This window comes from Leguminivora glycinivorella, chromosome 26 (assembly GCF_023078275.1).
Source record: "Leguminivora glycinivorella isolate SPB_JAAS2020 chromosome 26, LegGlyc_1.1, whole genome shotgun sequence".
Classification (NCBI taxonomy): domain Eukaryota; kingdom Metazoa; phylum Arthropoda; class Insecta; order Lepidoptera; family Tortricidae; genus Leguminivora; species Leguminivora glycinivorella.
In genome coordinates this window covers 8,280,611-8,301,116 of record NC_062996.1, presented here as the reverse complement: position 1 = coordinate 8,301,116, position 20,506 = coordinate 8,280,611, and the positions used below count along the sequence as shown (strand labels likewise).

The 20,506-nt window shown below is 39.7% G+C and overlaps 2 protein-coding genes across 3 annotated transcripts in view; one reads left to right on the top strand and one right to left on the bottom strand.

Annotated features, from left to right (window-relative positions):
* Window positions 1–20,506, top strand: part of LOC125239907 (pyridoxal phosphate phosphatase PHOSPHO2-like) — a 50,202-nt gene that overhangs the window by 16,712 nt on the left and 12,984 nt on the right. The gene's annotated exons all lie outside the window — the stretch shown is intronic.
* LOC125239904 (facilitated trehalose transporter Tret1-like) lies at window positions 444–14,066 on the bottom strand. Of its 2 annotated transcripts, XM_048147670.1 has the most exons (4): window positions 14,001–14,066; window positions 8,611–8,746; window positions 6,336–6,481; window positions 444–1,706 (listed from the first exon to the last, which is right to left on the bottom strand). In XM_048147670.1, the coding sequence occupies exons 1-4, from the start codon at window positions 14,037–14,039 to the stop codon at window positions 567–569; spliced, it is 1,461 nt and encodes a 486-aa protein (XP_048003627.1). In that variant the 5' UTR covers window positions 14,040–14,066; the 3' UTR covers window positions 444–566. The 2 variants fall into 2 exon arrangements, with proteins under 2 accessions (XP_048003627.1, XP_048003628.1); XM_048147671.1 differs by lacking the exon at window positions 6,336–6,481.

Genomic DNA, 20,506 nt, shown 5'->3' with positions numbered 1-20,506 from the left:
ACCTTTATAACGTGCTAAATGAAAAAAAAGTTTGTGAGAACTATACCTAGATATTTTTCTGGCACGAAAGGTTGTAAGTGCAAATATCTGAGCGGCCTGTTCAGATATTTGTGTGCACCTCGGCTGTACTATATTTAGAAATACTGCCAGCCAGTACCTACTTAACTATACTTGGGTATTTTTAAAGACGACCTTTCCTTTCCGCCTTTCTATGACTTACACCATTCCCTGACGTAACAATAACGTAACAGCACATATTTAGAGCTCTTCCCTGAATTATGACGTAATTTTTAATTATATTTTGTCTTCTGTGTTTATAAACAGTTCTATACATTAAAAGTAAAAAAAAAAAAACATTTTTTGTTAATAGTATACTGATTTACTTAAACATAAAACATAAAACAATTTTAAATATACCAAAAAAAAAACAACGATTTATAACTATATTAACAACGCCCTAGAGCATATCTTCTTTGACTTAAATACAATTACAGAATTACTTACATATGCAGTAATACCTATTACTAGGTATTGCTGCACATATATACACACACACATGCACTCAATCACACACGCACACATCGTTTTTCGTTAATGGACAAATAGCTAGCTGTCACTGATCGCGTCAACGGTTGCCTCTCATCAGCCTCCAACAGCGGGGCCCTGAAGTGATCCTCAACCTCCTGCAGGGTTCTACCACTTGTCTCTGGAAGCAACACCCACACTACCATCAAACAAAAGGTTATAACCAAAGAGAATAAAAAATAGATCCCTTCCAGACCGATCATTGAGATCAAACTCATATACCCCTTAAGTACAGAAAACACAGATATACTCAGCATTATCAATCCTATACTTCCTGCAAGACCTCTATGTTGCAAAGGATATACCTCCCCAGCTATAACTCCTGGAAGCGGTTGCATCCCTAAAGATATCGACAGCATTTGCACACTGATCAAAACACCAGGTATCCACAAATTTAAAGGTATTAAACCGTTATTTCTCAGTATCATGTAAGCTCCCAGACAAATTTGGCTTCCAACACACAAAGACCCGACACTAAACAACAATTTTCTCCTCTTAACTTTATTTATAACAAATACAGTGATACCAGTTGTAACGACTCTCACGCAATCTAAACCTACCATCCAGAGATTAGCATTAACTTCAGGACCCATTAGAATCTTTAATATAGTAACCCCATAAATAGCTGTTGGCAGGCCTCCTGTACATGGAATTATAATATATAGCGCGAACATGACAATAATAGGCTTAAAATACTCCTTTTTTTTGACAACCTCTATGATTTCTTTAACCGTACTTAGACTGCTATTTTGCAGAACGTTAGCAGCTTGTATCATGTCTTCACACTCCGGGATTTCTTCTTCTCCTCTCAACCAAAGAAAATTCTGTCTACATTTATCATACTGTCCTTTTGTGGCTAACCAACTTGGAGATTCAGGGGAGTATATGAATATAACTAGACTAATAACAGGGAAGGACATGGAGTAAAGAGCAGTTAGTTGGTAGCTGATGAAAGATCCGGTTAGATGGACGATTAGGACACCGAAGATCTGGGATTCGATGCAGATGGCGAGTAGACCGCCTCGGTAGCGCGGGCTTGAGCATTCACCCACGTAGATGGAGCGTAATGGAGCGATCATGCCGAAGGAGAAGCCATGTGCCATCGCGCCTAGTAGCAGGACCTGGGAATCATAAAGAGCTGAAGTGTTTAAAGAGTCCAGGGAATCGAATACGATGTGTATCAGAAGTGGGCTTTTTGCAAAGAGTATGTAAGGTCAATACGGCTAAGTGTGTAGTAGTAGTAGTAGTAATCACTTTATTGTGTACAACAGTTTATATACAATTTGTAGGAATAGAGATACAAAGGCGAGCTTATCCCTATAAGGGATCTCTTCCAGCTAACCTTGGAGAAGATGAGAGGATCGTTCCAGTACGTAAGATAGACAAACTTACAGGAGTACAATAAAGGTCAAAAGTAATCCAAAATATTGCTAATAATTATATAAACTACATAAATACAAAAGGACAAGTGTGTCATAACTCCTTATGTGTGACTGGCCTTCACATTTTACCTTTTTACTCATTGTTACGGGTGTTTATACGCAAATACACCTACTTTTGCTACTAGCTATTCACAATAGGCTAGTTTCCTATACTTAAAATAAAATATATTTTATTCAGGACACGAAATAAAGCACCCACCACATAATTAGAAGAAAAATATGGACAGTAGTATTTCTATTTAATAAGTCAAAGAGAAAGATATGAAGTAAATGAATTGACCGTGACGTCACTTCACTCCTCAGTATTTTATAGTATTTTTTTTTTTCATTTATTTAGGTAAACAAACAGTCACTACAAAACAGGCTTATTTAAAGTATAATAATAGTGTTTACAGTATGTGTGACCAACACTGTTCACCACTTACTAAATACAGTACATTAAATCATTCGGAGGGTTTTTCATTTGGGTATACTTATTACTAAGGTAGGTATAATACTGGAGCTTAAGGCTCAGTTAGGTAACAAAGATAATCACGTGGTAAAGGCCCAGGTCCCAGAAGTCCCAGAACCCCCGGTCACGTGGTCTATTTGTATGGCCAACCTAGGCTCCGGGGCCGCGGTCCCGGGTTCGAATCCCGGTAAGGGCATTTATTTGTGTGATGACTTGATGAGCACACATATTTGTTCCTGAGTCATGGATGTTTTCTATGTATATACAGTGTGGAAATTAAACTCGGGCCCTGGAGGAAAACTACTTTAAATCCTTAAGCTAGCTCATTTTACTTAAAGGAGACATTCCTTTATTTTTGAAAAGAAACAAATCTGCATTAAAAGATTTTTTTAAACTCGCTTGCTTCTCCCGGGACTCGAACCAACTAAAATTTAAAAAAATAAACACTCCTTATTTTATTATACTAATTCTCCCTTATTCCTTATTTTATTATACTCATTTCGAACAATTTATCAGTTAAATAATTTAAGTGTTACAAAATTGATAGTAAAATAAAGTTGATGTTAGATTTAACGATTATTTTTATTTTTAAGACCAAATGTTTGTTAGAGAAACTTTATCCTGAACTAGCTTTTACCCGCGGCTTCGCCCGCGTAATAAAAGTATTCTTATTGAAACGTTTACAAAAAATAAGATTTTCATTTGGATCCGTAGGTTTCTTTGTAGGTACATCTGTCCGCGATTATTTCGATTAAGGTAAAGCGGGACAATTCTCGACTGGGGGGCCATTGTAACTGATCTATTTGCTGTACGGTCAGCCAAGAAAGTGGTTTCCCACTTTTCGACTCTATTGATCGAAAAGTGGTAAACCACTTTTTTGGCTGACTGTACCTTACACATATTACTATTGTTTGAAAAGAAATTCTTGCAATGATTGTAGAATTGTTACACAGCGACCACAGCGTAGGTAGTAGGTACGAATATGTATGTATTTTACCTATATAAATATTTATACTGGGGAAACTTCATACAACCCACATAGCCAGTATCTCGCGACACTATGGTCGGTAGGGTAAAAAGTACTTCCTTGCATTATCGCTTACAATTTTTTCCATTTTGCTTATACTTATTGCAAACGTAAACATATAAAAGGCAAGCAAACAACGATCTTCTTACAGCACATTGAATGTAATAGTTATTACGGATGCAGGATGCCGATGTCTACTTACTAATCCCTTCCCACTGAGCCACCTGCATTTTACACTGCCTAGATATCGATTGCCGACCGATTATTCCGACCCCAATCCCTATTCTTATCCCCGTCCCTATCTCTATCCTTGTCCCCGTCCCCGTCCCCGTCCTCGTCCCGTCCCTGTCCCCGTCCCTCCCCTTTCCCTATCCCTATCCCTATCCCTATCCCTATCCCTATCCCTATCCCTATCCCTATCCCTATCCCTATCCCTATCCCTATCCCTATCCCTATCCCTATCCCTATCCCTATCCCTATCCCTAGCCCTAGCCCTAGCCCTAGCCCTATCCCTATCCCTATCCCTATCCCTATCCCTATCCCTATCCCTATCCCTATCCCTATCCCTATCCCTATCCCTATCCCTATCCCTATCCCTATCCCTATCCCTATCCCTATCCCTATCCCTATCCCTATCCCTATCCCTATCCCTATCCCTATCCCTATCCCTATCCCTATCCCTATCCCTATCCCTATCCCTATCCCTATCCCTATCCCTATCCCTATCCCTATCCCTATCCCTATCCCTATCCCTATCCCTATCCCTATCCCTATCCCTATCCCTATCCCTATCCCGTCCCTGTCCCTGTCCCTGTCCCTGTCCCTGTCCCTGTCCCTGTCCCTGTCCCTGTCCTTGCCCCTGTCAAATTATCATGCTAGGAGGTGAACTTTGAAAAATCCTTTCTTAGTGCTCCTCTAAGGAACTTCCGTGTCAATTTGAAATCTCTTGAACCAGAAGTAAAGATGAAAACTAAAGCTATACTTATGGCTATTTTGGATATTTTAACCCCATTGCACAACAACAGGGGAGAAAATCTCTTTTCCACGTCATTAGATTTTAAAATCGTTCGTATTTATCGTGATCAGCGACCTGATAAACCATAAAAACGATACCCATATTGTGTTTTTGACTTTACCCCCTTTGCACCCCTTTAGGGGTCAAATTTTCAAAAAACCTGAAACATGTATTTAGTCATATGTCTTTAGGAATCCTCCTGTGAAGGCTCGAATAAAATAGTCAAACTAATCTTGTTTCCCCATACAAACTTTGAACTCCCATTTCACCCTTTTAAGAGGAGAATTTTGAAAAATTTTTCTTAGTGCTCCTCTACACCATATAAGGAACCTATGTGCCAAATTTGAAATCTCTAGGACCAGCGGATTCGGCTGTGTGTTGATATATTATGTCAGTTAGTCAGTCAGTCAGTTTCTTCTTTTATATATTTTTTGATATTTAAACCCCATCGCACTACAACAGGGGAGAAGGTATTTCACTTCCGCCTCGTTAGATTTTAAAAACGTTGTATTTATCGTGATCAGCGACCCATTAAACCGTAAAAACGATACCCATATTAGTTTTTTGACTTTATCACCCCCTTTTCACCCTTTTAGGGGTTAAATTTTCAAAAAACCTGAAACACGTCTTTAGTCATATGGTTTTAGGATCCCTCCTGTGAAGTTTCGAATAAAACAGTGAAACTAACATTGTTTCCCCATACAAACTTTGAACCCCCATTTGACCCCCTTAGGAGGCGAATTTTTAAAAATCCTTTCTTAGTGCTCCTCTTCACTATATAAGGAACCTACGTGCCAAATTTGACATCTCTAGGACCAGCGGTTTCGGCTGTGCGTTGATATGTCAGCCAGTCAGTCAATATCTTCTTTTATATATTTTTTTGATATTTAAACCCCATTGCACCACAACAGGGGAGAAGGTATTTCACTTCCGCCTCGTTAGATTTTAAAAACGTTGTATTTATCGTGATCAGCGACCCGATAAACCATAAAAACGATACCCATATTGATTTTTTGACTTTATCACCCCCTTTTCACCATTTTAGGGGTTAAATTTTCAAAAAATCTGAAACACGTATTCAGTCATATGTCTTAAGGAATCTTCCTGTGAAGTTTCGAATAAAATAGGCAAACTAATCTTGTTTCCCCATACAAACTTTGAACCCCCATTTGACCCCCTTAGGAGGTGAATTTTGAAAATTCCTTCCTTAGTGCTCCTCTACACTATATAAGGAACCTACGTGCCAAATTTGAAATCTCTAGGACCAGCGGTTTCGGCTGTGCGTTGATATGTCAGTCAGTCAGTCAGTCAGTCAGTCAGTCAGTCAGTCAGTCAGCTTCTTCTTTTATATATTTAGATATTAATACTACCGATTAGTATAATAAAATAAAGAGTGTTTATTTTTTAAAATTTTAGTTGGTTCGAGTCCCGGGCGAAGCAAGCGAGTTTAAAAAAATCTTTTAATGCAGATTTGTTTCTTTTCAAAAATAAATGAATGTCTCCTTCAAGTAAAATGAGCTAGCTTAAGGATTTAAAGTAGTTTTCCTCCAGGGCCTGAGTTTAATTTCCACACTGTATATGTATTTGTATATATCGTTGTCTGAGTACCCACAATACAAGCCTTCTTCTGGATGAGACTATAGCTCAGGACCGGGAGAAGCGGCGTACTAGAAGAGAGGCCTATGCTCAGCAGTGGGCGATAAAGGGCTGATATGATGATGATGATGATCATGTAGCCTTGAGCTTACCGTGGGGCTCAGGCAATCTGTGTAAAAAATATGTCCTATAATTTACAAAGGAATAAAGTTACTATACCCCATAGCTGGTAGCCAGCATGTAGCAGCACCAGGCCAGGATCGAAACTACGGTGGCTGCGTACAGCGCCACCTTTCGTCCATAACGAGACATTATTGATGGCACATTGAATGTGCCGAAGACCAGCGTGATGGACCCCACTGAGGCTGAAAATGGAAAAAGATTACATTATTTGTTTTACTACGAGTAGTTCATTTAACAGTTTAAGAGAGTTACTCTTTTAATGCTTTTCCTCTTCGACGAAATGTAGTCTATAATAGACGTATCAAATCTATGTTTAGCTTAAAGATGCGCAAGACCTGAAAACTTAAGAGCCTGGGTTCACCTTTGGCTACTAATCCCTGGATTTGCCATAGGCACTCGTATAACGTAACCTACTATTTGATTAGTCAGATTGCTGGCAAACTACCTAGGTCCTATTGGATTAGTCTGGTTTCGTCCCTGACTATTGGCTAAAATATAGAATAGTTTCCTACTAGTAAAATCAGCTTCGTTTTAAGAACTGTCAAAACAATTTACTAATATAGAATTACTATGAAATACTGAGGAGTGACGTCACGGTCAATTCATTTACTATAAATATTTTTCTTTGACTAGATCTAAATAAGTACTGTCTATATTTTTCTTCTAATTATATGGTGCTTTATTTCGTGCACTGCATAAAATATTTTATTTTCAGTATAGGAAACTAGCTTATTATAAGGAACTGATCTAACCAAGAAGCCTGGTCCTTGGTAACGCCGATGGTAGACCCTGTGTCCTGAAACTGCGGTAGCATGATGCCAGGAAAACCGTCGGTGCAGCCGAAGACCTTGTTTATACTGACTGCTGCTTCTCTCTAGAGTCTTCTTCCTATCACCATCCAAGCATGTTCCCACAGCTCAAGAGAGTCTGGTATCTGCAGCTACTATTTCCAGGATTTAGCTTGCTAGTTTTTTAAAAGTGGCTGTCTATCCTTCCAAACCGGAGCCTAGGTATTGGGGTTAGTCAGATTGGCGGCACACTAGGTCCTATTTGATTAGTCTGGTTTCCTCTCTGACTATTGGCTTTTTCTTCTTCAACCTAGCGTTTCCCCGGCCTAGCGCCAGGGTCCGCTTTTCTGCTCAGGCCCCTTAGCCTAATGGCATTTCTGCGACTCGAAACGAAATCGAAACGCCTCAGAAAGGTAGTCTGGCTCTGTCGCGCCAATACGCAAAAGCGATAGAGATAGATATCTGATCTACGAGCGTTTCGTTTCGTGAGCGTTTCATGAGCGTTTATGCCATTTGGCTCCATACCCTGTCTTCTCCACTTCGCCCAGTCTTCGGCATCCAAAGGTGTGAGATTGGTCTCATTCATGTCCGCTGTCACGACATCCAGCCAGCGCTTTTTAGGCCTACCGGGGCCACGTGACCTATTGGCTAAAGTATTGAAGGTTAAAGCGAAGCGAAGATGCCTGGTCCTTGCTGACGGTGAAACTGAAAGTAGACCCTGGCTCTTGAAGCTGCGGCCACATAATCTAAACTGACGGTGGAACTGAAGACCATGTGATGCTGACTGCTAGGAATCATCATCCTCCTCGCGTTATCCCGGTGTTTGCCACGGCTCATGGGAGAATTGGAAATTGGCTGTGACAGACGGACAGACGGACCCACGAGTGATCCTATAAGGGTTCCGTTTTTCCTCTTTGAGGTACGGAACCGTAAAAATGAGGAAAATAGGATATTCGAAACGGGAAGCGATACATTAAAACACGAGCGAAGTGTTTTAAATCGACACGAGTTACGAATTTCCTTTTCGCACGTGTGTCGTACGACGTTTTTCAGTACAGATGCCCATCCGAAGTTTCGACCTGACATATAATGAACCACTTCTCGAACTAGTGCGTAAAAAAAGCACCATATGTACTGAAAACTCATCATCCTGCTTGCGTTATCCTGGCATTTGCAACGGCTCATGGGAGCCTGGGGTCCGCTTTGACAACTAATCCCAAGTTTTGGCGTTGGCACTAGTTTTTACAAAAGCGACTGCCATCTGACCTTCCTACCCGAAGGGTAAACTAGACCTTATTGGAATTAGCTCGGTTTCCTCACGATGTTTTGCTTCACCGAAAAGCGACTGGCAAATATCAAATGACATTTCGCATATAAATTCCGAGAAACTCATTGGTGCGAGCCGGGGTTCGAACCCGCGACCTCCGGAACGAAAGTCGCACGTACTTACCGCTAGGCTACCAGCGCTATGCTGGCTGCTAGGTATCATACCTGGCTAAAGTATTGAAGGTGAAGGAACTGACCTAGCCAAGAAGCCTGGTCCTTGGTAACGCTGATGGTAGACCCTGGCTCCTGAAGTTGCGGTAGCATGATGCCAGGGAAACCGGCGGTGCAGCCGAAACCTACCATGTTGATGCTGACGGCTGCAGCCACAAGGCACTACCGGAAACATAAATGAATAAAAGTATTATAGGACTTATAAACTAAAATTAGATATTACTGGTGGCTGGCAACACCAGCCGGGTAAACACTACGAAGATAAGCTCTTACATTTTAATTTCGACAAAATACGAATAAGTGCACGGAACAATACAATAGTGAATATATAGTGACCTCAAGTTACTTACGTTGGACTCCTAACCTCAAACATTGTGCAAGGACACTTTAATTTAGCAAAACAATTGGTAAGATCATCAGTTTTTACCGTTAACTTTTTGAATTAGAGAACCACTTTTTGGAAATCAAGCAAAACAGGACCTTAAATTTCATTTCACCGTTATCCACATCATATTGACAGACACAGACTGATCGTAAACAAAAACTGATTGGCCGGAAATTAAGTGACAGCTTCGTTCAGAAATTTGATCCACAATAAAGGTTGCGTTCAGAATCAGTTAATGAATAATCGGGGTGCGTTCAGTATCACGCATACAATTTAGACGAGTTGTAAATATTTTCTTTAATGATGTCGAATGTACTAGATACGAAATGCGCTGGTTGCCCGGCAAATATAACCGACTATAACTACACGGCCTGCGTATCGACTTCATGCGGCAAAATATTTCACGACTTATGTATAAGCGCGACTGCCCTCGCCGAAGAACAAAAAATAAATTGGACCTGTCCAGACTGCAGAGCGGAATCAAAGAGAGGGGGAGATAATTCCCAAACCCCAGTACGCACATACGCCTCAGATAACGTAACTCATCGCAAGAAATTAATATCAGCACCGAAGAAGGAACCTGCCGTCACAGTTACTCTAGCGGACCTGGCCGCAGAGCTTCGTCTACTGCGCAAGGACATGGTGGAGTTGAAAGAAAAATTCTCGAACATTTCTAACTACTGTGAACGCCTAGAGGAAGTTTCAGGTCGTCTCTCGGCTACAGAGTCCCGACTACAATCACTTGAAGAAAGGCAAGAGAAAACTGTGGACGATCTAACTAAAGAAAACGCCCATTTAAAAGCTACCGTTGCGGACCTTACGACCAGGCTAGACATCACTGAACAGCACAACAGGGCCAGTAACATTGAATTACACTGCATTCCGGAGCACCGAAGCGAGAACTTGCTCACAGTCGTGAAACAAATTGGCAGAACAATAGCATGCGAAGTTACTGACCAGGACATACATCTGTGTACGAGAGTTGCAAAGAAAAATCAAGAGAGCACGCGACCTAGATCAGTAGTTGTCAAATTTGGCTCTCCGAGAATCAGAGATCAGTTTTTAGCCCAAGTGGTCAAATTCAATAAGGCGAATCCCAAAGAGAAACTTCACACTGGGCACCTGGGCATAGGTGGTGACAAGAAGCTAGTCTATGTTGCGGAACATCTTTCACCAAAGAATAAATCTATACAAGCTGCAGCTAGACAGGTGAAAAGGGACAAGGGGTACAAATTTTTGTGGACCCAGCAGGGACGAGTCTTCCTGCGAAAAACGGAAACATCGGAGTACATTTGCATTAAAAGCTTGGAAGACCTGCAGAAGATTGTATAGACTCGTTGCTGTCTTGTAATATAGTCTTAAGTTAGTTCGATTTAATTAATTAAGTACTGAATTTGTCTATTTGTATTCCCTTTTCTATGGTTTTGACTTGCTTTTATCAAAATGTCAGAGGCCTTAGATCAAGTATCCCCGAGGCACGTCAATGGGCACTGAACTGTAATTATGACATCATAATACTTACGGAAACATGGCTTAACGAAAGTATATTTGACTCTGAACTTTTCAATAGTGATTATATTGTGTATAGGCGTGACAGGGAAACTGCATCAATTGGTAAATCAAAATCAATGGGGGGAGGAGTGTTGGTTGCGGTTTCCAGTAAATTGATTTCAAGAAGGGTACATGAATGGGAGAGCGATGGAGAGGACTTGTGGATCACTGTAGAACTGAAAAACAACAAAAAAATTGAAACTCTTAAATTATGCGCAGTGTATTTACCCCCACCGGTTACAAAAAATAGCTTAGATAGGTTTATTGACCAAGCCACTGCAGCTCTAGAGACACCAAGCACGTATACTTTTATTGCAGGTGACTTCAATCTGAGTGGCATAGTATGGAGTGCCTCAGATGGAGAATTGTGTAAAATACCCGATAATTATAGCAATTGTATAATAAAGAGCACCTTAGTTGACTTTATGTCCTCATATAATATGAAGCAGTACAATGGCGTCATCAACTCAAAGGACAGAATTCTTGATCTCCTCATATGTGACTCTGACATTGTCGAGGTTTCCGAAAGTACCACTCCAATCAAGAATGTAGATAGTTACCACCCCCCTTTAGACTTCAAAATAGACTTGTCTTCTCTTGAATATCTTAAAACTGAACCTCAATACAAGCGCAACTATTTTAAGGCAGATTATGATTTAATACTTGGGGCATTGAACGACATTGTGTGGGGTGATGAACTAAGAGCCTGTAGCAATACTGATGAGGCAGTAGATAAGTTTTACAGTGTTGTACATAATATCATCTGTGAAAACATCCCATTACAAAGACTTAAGCATAATTCCTATCCTGTTTGGTACAGCGCCAATTTAAAACATATGCTCAAACAAAAATACAAGTACCATGCTAAGTTTAAGAAATATAAGAACCCACTTGACAAACTTGAATTCGAATACTTGCGAAAGAGCTGCGAAAAATTAATTAAGCAGTGCTACAAAACTTACATTAAAGAGATCGAAAGAAGAATAAATCAAAATCCAAAAATGTTCTGGACACATATCAGTAAAATGCGTAGTAATAGTTCCAGGTATCCTCCTAAAATGGAATTTAATGATACAAAAGCAGACAATCGCGGAGATATTTGTAATTTATTTGCTGATCATTTTTCATCAGTATATGAGCATGAACAACCCGGTAACGACTTACGCACAAGCATACTAACTGCCGATAGTGAAATAACAGACATAATACTCACGCGGGATGAAGTTGAAGCTCGTTTAAAAAAATTAGATACTTCTAAAGGTACGGGACCGGATAATATTCCGCCTCTATTTCTAAAAAAATGCGCTAAGTCACTTTCGGAGCCTCTGACCATCTTATACAACTGGTCTTTAAGAACAGGGGTATTTCCAGAGCAGTGGAAAAAAGCTCGAATAGTCCCTATATTCAAAAGTGGGAAACGCAGTTTGGTCTGTAACTACCGACCTATCTCTATTCTGTGCACAGCGGCTAAAGTTTTTGAACAGTTAGTTTACCCTTACATCTTTAATCATGTTCAAAGCTATATATCACCATTGCAACATGGGTTTATGCCAAAAAGGTCAACTAACACAAACCTATGCACCTTCATCGAAGACGTTACTCAGTCAGTTGATAAGGGATACCAAGTTGATGCAGTATACACGGATTTTTCGAAGGCATTCGACAAGGTCAATCATCAGATACTGTTGGACAAGCTGCATCGTTTTGGAATATGCAACTCATTGTATGACTGGTGTCGATCTTACCTTGAGGACAGACCTTCGACTGTGGTTATCGAGGGCGCTCAGTCTTATGAGTTCATAGCGTCTTCTGGAGTACCACAAGGATCGAACTTAGGACCTCTATTTTTCAATATTTTCATCAACGATGTAACATCCGTGTTTAAATCTTCTAATGTATACTTGTTTGCCGATGACTTAAAACTCACGAGAATCATTAGAGGCCCCGATGATGCTGATAAGCTGCAGGACGATGTAGCGTCTTTGGTGAAGTGGTGTGCGACCAACAAAATGCATTTAAATCCTACTAAATGTTATCACATTAAATTCCACAGAAAACGAAATGAGATGCGAACAAACTATAAAATCTTGAACGAACATGTGCAGGAAGTGACTGAGATTAGGGATCTCGGCGTTATTTTGGACAGCAGACTGCGGTTTCATAAACATACAGACACCATGATTGACGCATCATTTAGGGCGCTGGGATTTGTACTCAGAGCGGGGAAGGAATTTAAAAACAACTCAACTCTGATAACGTTGTTTAACTCATTCGTTAGAAGTAAGCTGGAATACGGTTGTGTTGTCTGGACACCTGTTTACAAGATCCATGTCAACAGAATCGAACGCGTGCAGAAACGTTTTACTAAACACCTGGCATATCGATGTAGAATGTCAAAGTTAACACCTTATAAAGATAGACTTAAGCGGTTCCACATGTTATCATTAGAACAAAGGAGGGATGTGCTTGACATGACATTCTTATTTAAAATAATTCATAACGAAGTAGACTGTCCCACTCTGTTAAGTATGTTTGCGCTTAGAGTACCAACCCGCACACCTCGCTACCCCTGCCCTCTATTCAGCACACGCTTCAGTCGCACCAAACTTGGCTCTCACTCACCGGTGCCTCGCATGTCACGCCTGTACAATACACTTAGCAAGCACAATGAACAGCTGGATATATACCATGACAGCTTGTATAGTTTTAGGAAGAAACTTATTTCAGTCCCCGATTGAAGTGCTTCTCTTGACTCTCGACTTACCACTTTGTAAATATTAGATTTTAGTTTTAGTTTATATATACTTACCATTTGACTTATCACTTTGTAAATAGATTATAGTTTTAGTATAGATTTCTAAGCTCATATTAAAATGTTTATAGAGTAGATTTTTTAATGCATGCTGTGTTCACCTGTAATTGGTGGCGCAATCACAATTAAGCTGTAAAATTTTTGTTTCTTTATATTAAGTTATTGTTGCCACTGTTGGTGAACCCTAATAAAAAAATAAAAAATAAAATAAAAAAATAAATTACTTTTGAAGCCATTAGTTCCGAAAATATTAACATTTTAATTTTTTTTTTATAGCCTTGTGTCTCACTGATGGGCAAAGGCCTCCCCTGTTTTCTGCCACTCGCTCGGACTCTGTGCATGCTCAGCCAGTGCCAGCCGCCACAAAATGAGTCCAGGTCTTTCCGCCATCTCATCTTTGGTCTACCTCGGCCTCTGGTGATTTGTGGCGCCCATCAAAAATATCTTTGAAAAACCCTATTAATTTTGAAATGACCTATCCCACAATGTACCAAGTAGGTACATGTGGTAATTGGTACTAAATTTCAGCTTTCTAGTGCTAACGGTCACTGAGATTATCCGCGGACGGACAGACAGATATGGTGAAACTATAAGGGTTCCTGTTGACTACGGAACCCTAAAAAACCTATTTTAAATTCAAATTAAATGAACCACAAATAATAACTTACCTGTCTCATAAATGGAGTAAACCTTATTTTTTCCGACATTTTAAAACTTTTTATTTTCCCAAGATTTTTTTTAAATCAATATTATCTTCACAGACATCTATTCAATAGCACATATTGACTATGACTGCATTTGTATGCGATAATATTATTTGTATAATTATCTCCTAATTTATGACCTACTATTAAAGTACAAATAGATTTATAAATTCTGGACTGCAAAGTTCACAACGTATGGCCGTGAACCAATCTATTAAGGACAGATGATAAGTTGATAGTTGTCATGCCACATATATTTTAAGACATTGGTCCCACCAATAGCTATTAAACAATGAGCTATCGGCACGAACAAAAGATCCCGTGTAAATGGGTCATTTTTTTCAAAGTTGTCCACCCCACTTTTTTTTTGTAACATGGTTATTTTATATGTGATTCAGACTCAGAATTGCGAGGTCTTTCGATCCTGATAGGAGAAAAAAAAATGTCCCAAGAATTCAATACATTTCTCAAACCTTTCATTCCGTTACCGCCATACAAAATCTATGAAAAAATGGTAACGGAATGGGAAAAAAATCTTGGGACAATTTTTTTTCTCCTATTAGCATTGAAAGAGCTCGCGATTCTGAGTGGAAACCATATAAAAAATTCCAAATCCAAAAAAAGTGGGGTAAACAACTTTGAAAAAAAATGGCCCAAATAAAAGAGAGAGCGAGTGTATATTTAGGTCATCGCCGATAGCTTATCGCTCGCTTTTGGAGGGACCAGTGCAAAAGCACAGTGCACATTTGCCAGGCGACTTGTATTTAATGCGGGAGACCATTGCTTCGCTTCAAAGACTGCGCCAAGAGGGACATGGCAGTCTTTAAAATCGACTACCAAAACTGGGAGAAGCTTGGGGACAAGCGGAGTGGCGAAAGTGCATTGGAGATGGTCGCAAGTTCGTCGATGAGACCTGGTTTGCGGCACTTGCTGACAAAAGGGAAAGAAGACACCATAGCGGAACGTCGCAATCTGTTGCAAGCTTCCCTTGTCAGTTATGTGGCAAAATATGTCGCTCTCGCTCGCTGTAGGTCTCTTTAATAGTCATCAAAAACCGGCCAAGAGCGTGTCGGGCCACGCTCAGTGTAGGGTTCCGTAGTTTTTCGTATTTTTCTCAAAAACTACTGAACCTATCAAATTCAAAATCATTTTCCTAGAAAGTCTTTATAAAGTTCTACTTTTGTGATTTTTTTCATATTTTTTAAACATATGGTTCAAAAGTTAGAGGGGGTGGACGCACTTTTTTTTCCTTTAGGAGCGATTATTTCCGAAAATATGAATATTATCAAAAAACGATCTTAGTAAACCCTTATTCATTTTTAAATACCTATCCAACAATATATCACACGTTGGGGTTAGAATGAAAAAAAAAAATCAGCCCCCACTTTACATGTAGGGGAGGTACCCTAATAAAACATTTTTTTTCCATTTTTTATTTTTGCACTTTGTTGGCGTGATTGATATACATATTGGTACCAAATTTCAGCTTTCTAGTGCTTACGGTTACTGAGATTATCCGCGGACGGACGGACGGACGGACGGACAGACAGACATGGCGAAACTATAAGGGTTCCTAGTTGACTACGGAACCCTAAAAACGATGTCTTTCGGACATTGCACCACAAATCGTTTGAAATAGACGCTAAGGCCAGTAGTACTAACGTGACAGATCTTTGCCCGCAAAACGATAAATACCTACCTAACGTGAAATCGTTCAAAAATTCAAACATTATTTAATACTTTATCAGAGTCACAAGAAAACCCTAACCCAACTTATTTTAAGTATTACGTTGATCTTTCTTTTATGCGGGGGGCCTTGCCCCCCGAGCCCCCCTTACTTTTGCACTTAAGGGTCACAAGAAAACCCTAACCCAATTTATTTTAAATATTACGTTGATTTTCTTTTATGCGGGGGGCTTCGCCCCCCGAGCCCCCCTTACTTTTGCTCTTAAGGGTCACAAGAAAACCCTAACCCAACTTATTTTAAATACTACGTTGATCTTTCTTTTATGCGGGGGCTTCGCCCCCCGAGCCCCCCTTTTAGTTTATTTACTCTTGAGGGTCACAAGAAAACTCTAAACCAACTTATTTTAAATACTACGTTGATATTTTTTTTGCGGGGGGCTTCGCCCCCCTATCCCCCCTTTCTTTGCTCTTAAGGGTCACAAGAAAACCCTAACCCAACTTATTTTAAATATTACGTTGATCTTTCTACGTTGATTACGTTGATCATCTTTTATGCGGGGGCTTCGCCCCCCGAGCCCCCCTTACTTTTGCTCTTAAGGGTCACAAGAAAACCCTAACCCAACTTATTTTAAATATTACGTTGATCTGTCTTTTATGCGGGGGGCTTTGCCCCCCGAGCCCCCCTTACTTTTGCACTTAAGGGTCACAAGAAAACCCTAACCTAATTTATTTTAAATATTACGTTGATCTTTTTTTTATGCGGGGGGCTTCGCCCCCCGAGCCCCCCTTACTTTTGCCCTTAAGGGTCACAAGAAAACCCTAACCCAACTTATTTTAAATACTACGTTGATCTTTCTTTTATGAGGGGGGCTTCGGCCCCCGAGCCCCCCTTTTGTTTATTTACTCTTGAGGGTTACAAGAAAACCCTAAACCAACTTATTTTAAATATTACGTTGATCATTCTTTTATGCGGGGGCTTCGCCCCCCGAGCCCCCCTTACTTTTGCTCTTAAGGGTCGCAAGAAAACCCTAGCCCAACTTATTTTAAAAATTACATTGATCTTCCTTTTATGCCGGGCGCTTCGCCCCCCGAGGCCCCCTTTCTTTCCTCTTAAGGGTCACAAGGAAACCCTAACCCAACTTATTTTAAATATTACATTGATTATTTTTTTATGCGGGGGGCTTCGCCCTCCGAGGCCCCCTTTCTTTGCTCTTAAGGGTCACAAGAAAACCCTAACCCAACTTATTTTAAATACTACGTTGATCTTTCTTTTATGCGGGGGTCTTCGCCCCCGAACCCCTTTAGTTTTGCTCTTAAGGGTCACAAGAAAACCCTAACCCAACTTATTTTACATACTTTGTTGATCCTTTTTTTTGCGGGGGCTTCGCCCCCCGAGCCCCCCTTTATTTGCTCGTAAGGGTCACAAGAAAACCCTTACCCAACTTATTTTAAATATTACATTGATCTTTCTTTTATGCGGGGGGCTTCGCCCCCCGAGGCCCTCTTACTTTTGCTCTTAAGGGTCACAAAAAAACCGTAGTCCAACTTATTTTACACACTACGTTGATCTTTCTTTTTTGCGGGGGGCTTCTCCCCCGCCCCCAATTTTGCTTTTGTTATCAATTTTTCTTTTGTGAGCATGTGGACGCTAGCCCGCGACCTGGGATACATATTTAAGGGTCACAAAAAAGACCCTTACCTGACTTAGTTTAGATACTTATTCGGTCTTTCCTTTTTCCGCTCATAAGGGTCGCAAGAAAACCCTAAGCTAACTTAGGCCTCGCTTCGCTTCGGTCAATAATAGGTTTGTTATAACGTTGAAAACGTAACGTTCAAAGTTCATTACGTGGCCTTTCTCACAAGCGCAAACACAACTATGATACGATATGCCATCATGGAATGCCAGTGCCAATCTTCGGGCTTCATTATCAGACCTTGAAACCTAGTCGTGATCAAAGTTCATTATAAGACTTTTCTAAGAAACCAGAAAACAGCTATGATACGAAGTTCCATCGTGTAGTTCCAGTTCATATCTTCCGGCTCCATCATCAGACCTTGAAACCTAATCGTAGTCAAAGTTCATTACAATACTTTTCTAAGAAACCCAAAAACAGCTATGATACGATGTTCCATCATGTAGTTCCAGTTCATATCTTCCGGCTCCATCATCAGACCTTGAAACCTAATCGTAGTCAAAGTTCATTACAATACTTTTCTAAGAAACCCAAAAACAGCTATGATACGATGTTCCATCATGTAGTTCCAGGTCATATCTTCCTGCTTCATCATCAGACATTGAAACCTAATCGTAGTCAAAGTTTATTACAAGACTTTTCTAAGAAACCCAAAAACAGCTATGATACGAATGTTCCATCATGTAGTTCCAGGTCATATCTTCCAGCTTCATCATCAGACCTTGAAACCTAATCGTAGTCAAAGTTCATTATAAGACTTTTCTAAGAAACCCAAAAACTGCTATGATACGATGTTCCATCATGTAGTTCCAGTTCATATCTTCCGGCTCCATCATCAGACCTTGAAACCTAATCGTAGTCAAAGTTCATTACAAGACTTTTCTAAAAAACCCAAAAACAGCTATGATACGATGTTCCATCATGTAGTTCCAGTTCATATCTTCCGGCTCCATCATCAGATCAGTTCAACAGTATCATATTATTGTATTGTCATCAGAACTACATACAGCTGCCAATTTTCATTACGCTACGATCCTTGGAAGATGGTTAAATTAGCCTCCGCAGATTCCATTACATAGTTACATACAGGACGACCTAATAAAAGCGTGTTAAAAATCACGTCAATTTATTGCTCCGTTTAGCCGTGAAAGACGGACAAACAAACAGACACACACACTTTCTCATTTATAATATTAGTATGGATAAATATATCAGTGGCGGCGCCTGGGAATTTTGGCCATGCAACTCGGACTAAAAATTACTTTGTACCTATACTCTGTCAAACATGTCCGTCAGTAAATAAGAATAAAGAAAACTATAGGTATCCTTTTCTATAGCACCCTAAAGAAAAGGATGCATATAGTTTTCTTTGTTCCTATTTACTGACAGACTTGTTTGACAGAGTTTAAAATCCTAGGTGTACTTCTTTTTCGGATTTTAATGTAATCATTTTTAATGTATATCAACCATTTTCTTGTTTGTTGTTTTTTTTTTAAATGTTTGTTGAAATTTAATGTAATTGGTATGTGTGTCCAATTTCAAAATTGTACTTTGTATGCCTATCGGCGAAGCATAGCGCTCTGACAGAATTTTGTACCAACATTGTTACCTATGTTTACAAACATATAAATCGTTTAAAATCGTTAAAAAAAATCGTTCTTTTTTAATCAGCGGCTCTCCTACCCCCATACTCCCCCTGTAACGCCTATGTCAAGACTTTTTATTAAAAAAAAAACTCTTAGTCTAAGGAGAAGTCTCATGAGGGCTTGATGGTCTTTGACTCTTATGTCTACAATTGTTCTGGACCACAGTTCCGTGTTTCTGATAACAGTACCTGGGCGACCGGCGGAGCTTCGTCGGGGGTTAAAAATAGAATTTAACCCCCGACGCAAAAACGTCTGTCCGTCTGTCTGTCTGTCTGTCTGTCTGTCTGTCTGTCTGTGTGTGTCTATCTGTGGCATCGTAGCTCCCGAACGGATGAACCGATTTCGATTTAGTTGTTTTTGTTTGAAAGCTGAGTTAGTCGGGAGTGTTCTTTATTAGCCATGTTTCATGAAAATCGGTCCACTATGTCGCGGTCGGGGGTTTTTCCAAAAATTTAATTTTATTATATCGTGTATTTAGATGATATTTGTGTGGAAGGTTAATTTTTTTTTTGCAAAAAGAGGGGTGTCTTTGCAACGGGTCAAAAAAAAACTCTTAATAAAAAAAAATATATATTTCTAGCCGGGATTTGAACCCCGACAAATATGATTGTCAGGCCGACGTTCTTACGACGAAGCTACGCACTGCGGATAAGCTTTGAAATAAACGATAATCACTACATAGTATAAAACAAAGTCACTTTTTCTGTCCCTATGTCCCTATGTCCCTATGTCCCTATGTCCCTTTGTATGCTTAAATCTTTGAAACTACGCAACGGATTTTGATGCGGTTTTTTTTAATAGATAGAGTGATTCAAGAGGAAGGTTTATATGTATAATAACATCCATTAAATAGTGGAGAAGTACTGTTATTTTTGAGGTTTCTAATGTGATGTCGTAAATAATTACATGCGGGTAGATTATATTTATTTGTCTACCCCGAACATTTATATAAATTAATATCGGGTAGTTTTGTGTTGTTTACATCTCCGGTGACATTTTGCTGGGACGTCAGTCTTCCGCGACCACGGCCAGTGCAACCTGGCCGAAACGTTGGGAAAAAAGGTAAAAATAATGTTAATTAATCGCATTCGACCTGTATGTGACTTTAAATATGTGTACAAAGCGCGAGAACTTAGTGTTATCTTGATAAGGGATAGGGATAGCGATAGGGATAGCGATAATCGTAAATTCGTAAATAAACTTAAAAATAAACTTATGCTTGAAGCGTATTACACTGTTGACGAATTTTTCAACGACGTGCACTCTTGAACTGGTTCACTATACCAACCATTTTGAATTATAAAATTGAAATGTATCTTCGACAGCATGTTTGCATTAACTATGTAACTTATAAGTGCCGACTGTAGACACTTAATAACAAAAAATAACAAAGAAGAATAATTGTATTTATATGTAATTTTGTTGACATGTAAAACTATGTTTG

Excerpts from the sequence above, each read along its gene's own strand:
- LOC125239904 (XM_048147670.1), bottom strand. The coding sequence starts at position 14,039 with ATGTCGGAAAAAATAAGGTTTACTCCATTTATGAGACAG. Across the intron at positions 8,747-14,000 it reads TTACTCCATTTATGAGACAG|TGCCTTGTGGCTGCAGCCGT; the intron begins GTAAGTTATTAT and ends TGTTTCCGGTAG. Across the intron at positions 1,707-6,335 it reads TGCTGGCTACCAGCTATGGG|GTCCTGCTACTAGGCGCGAT; the intron begins GTATAGTAACTT and ends TATGATTCCCAG.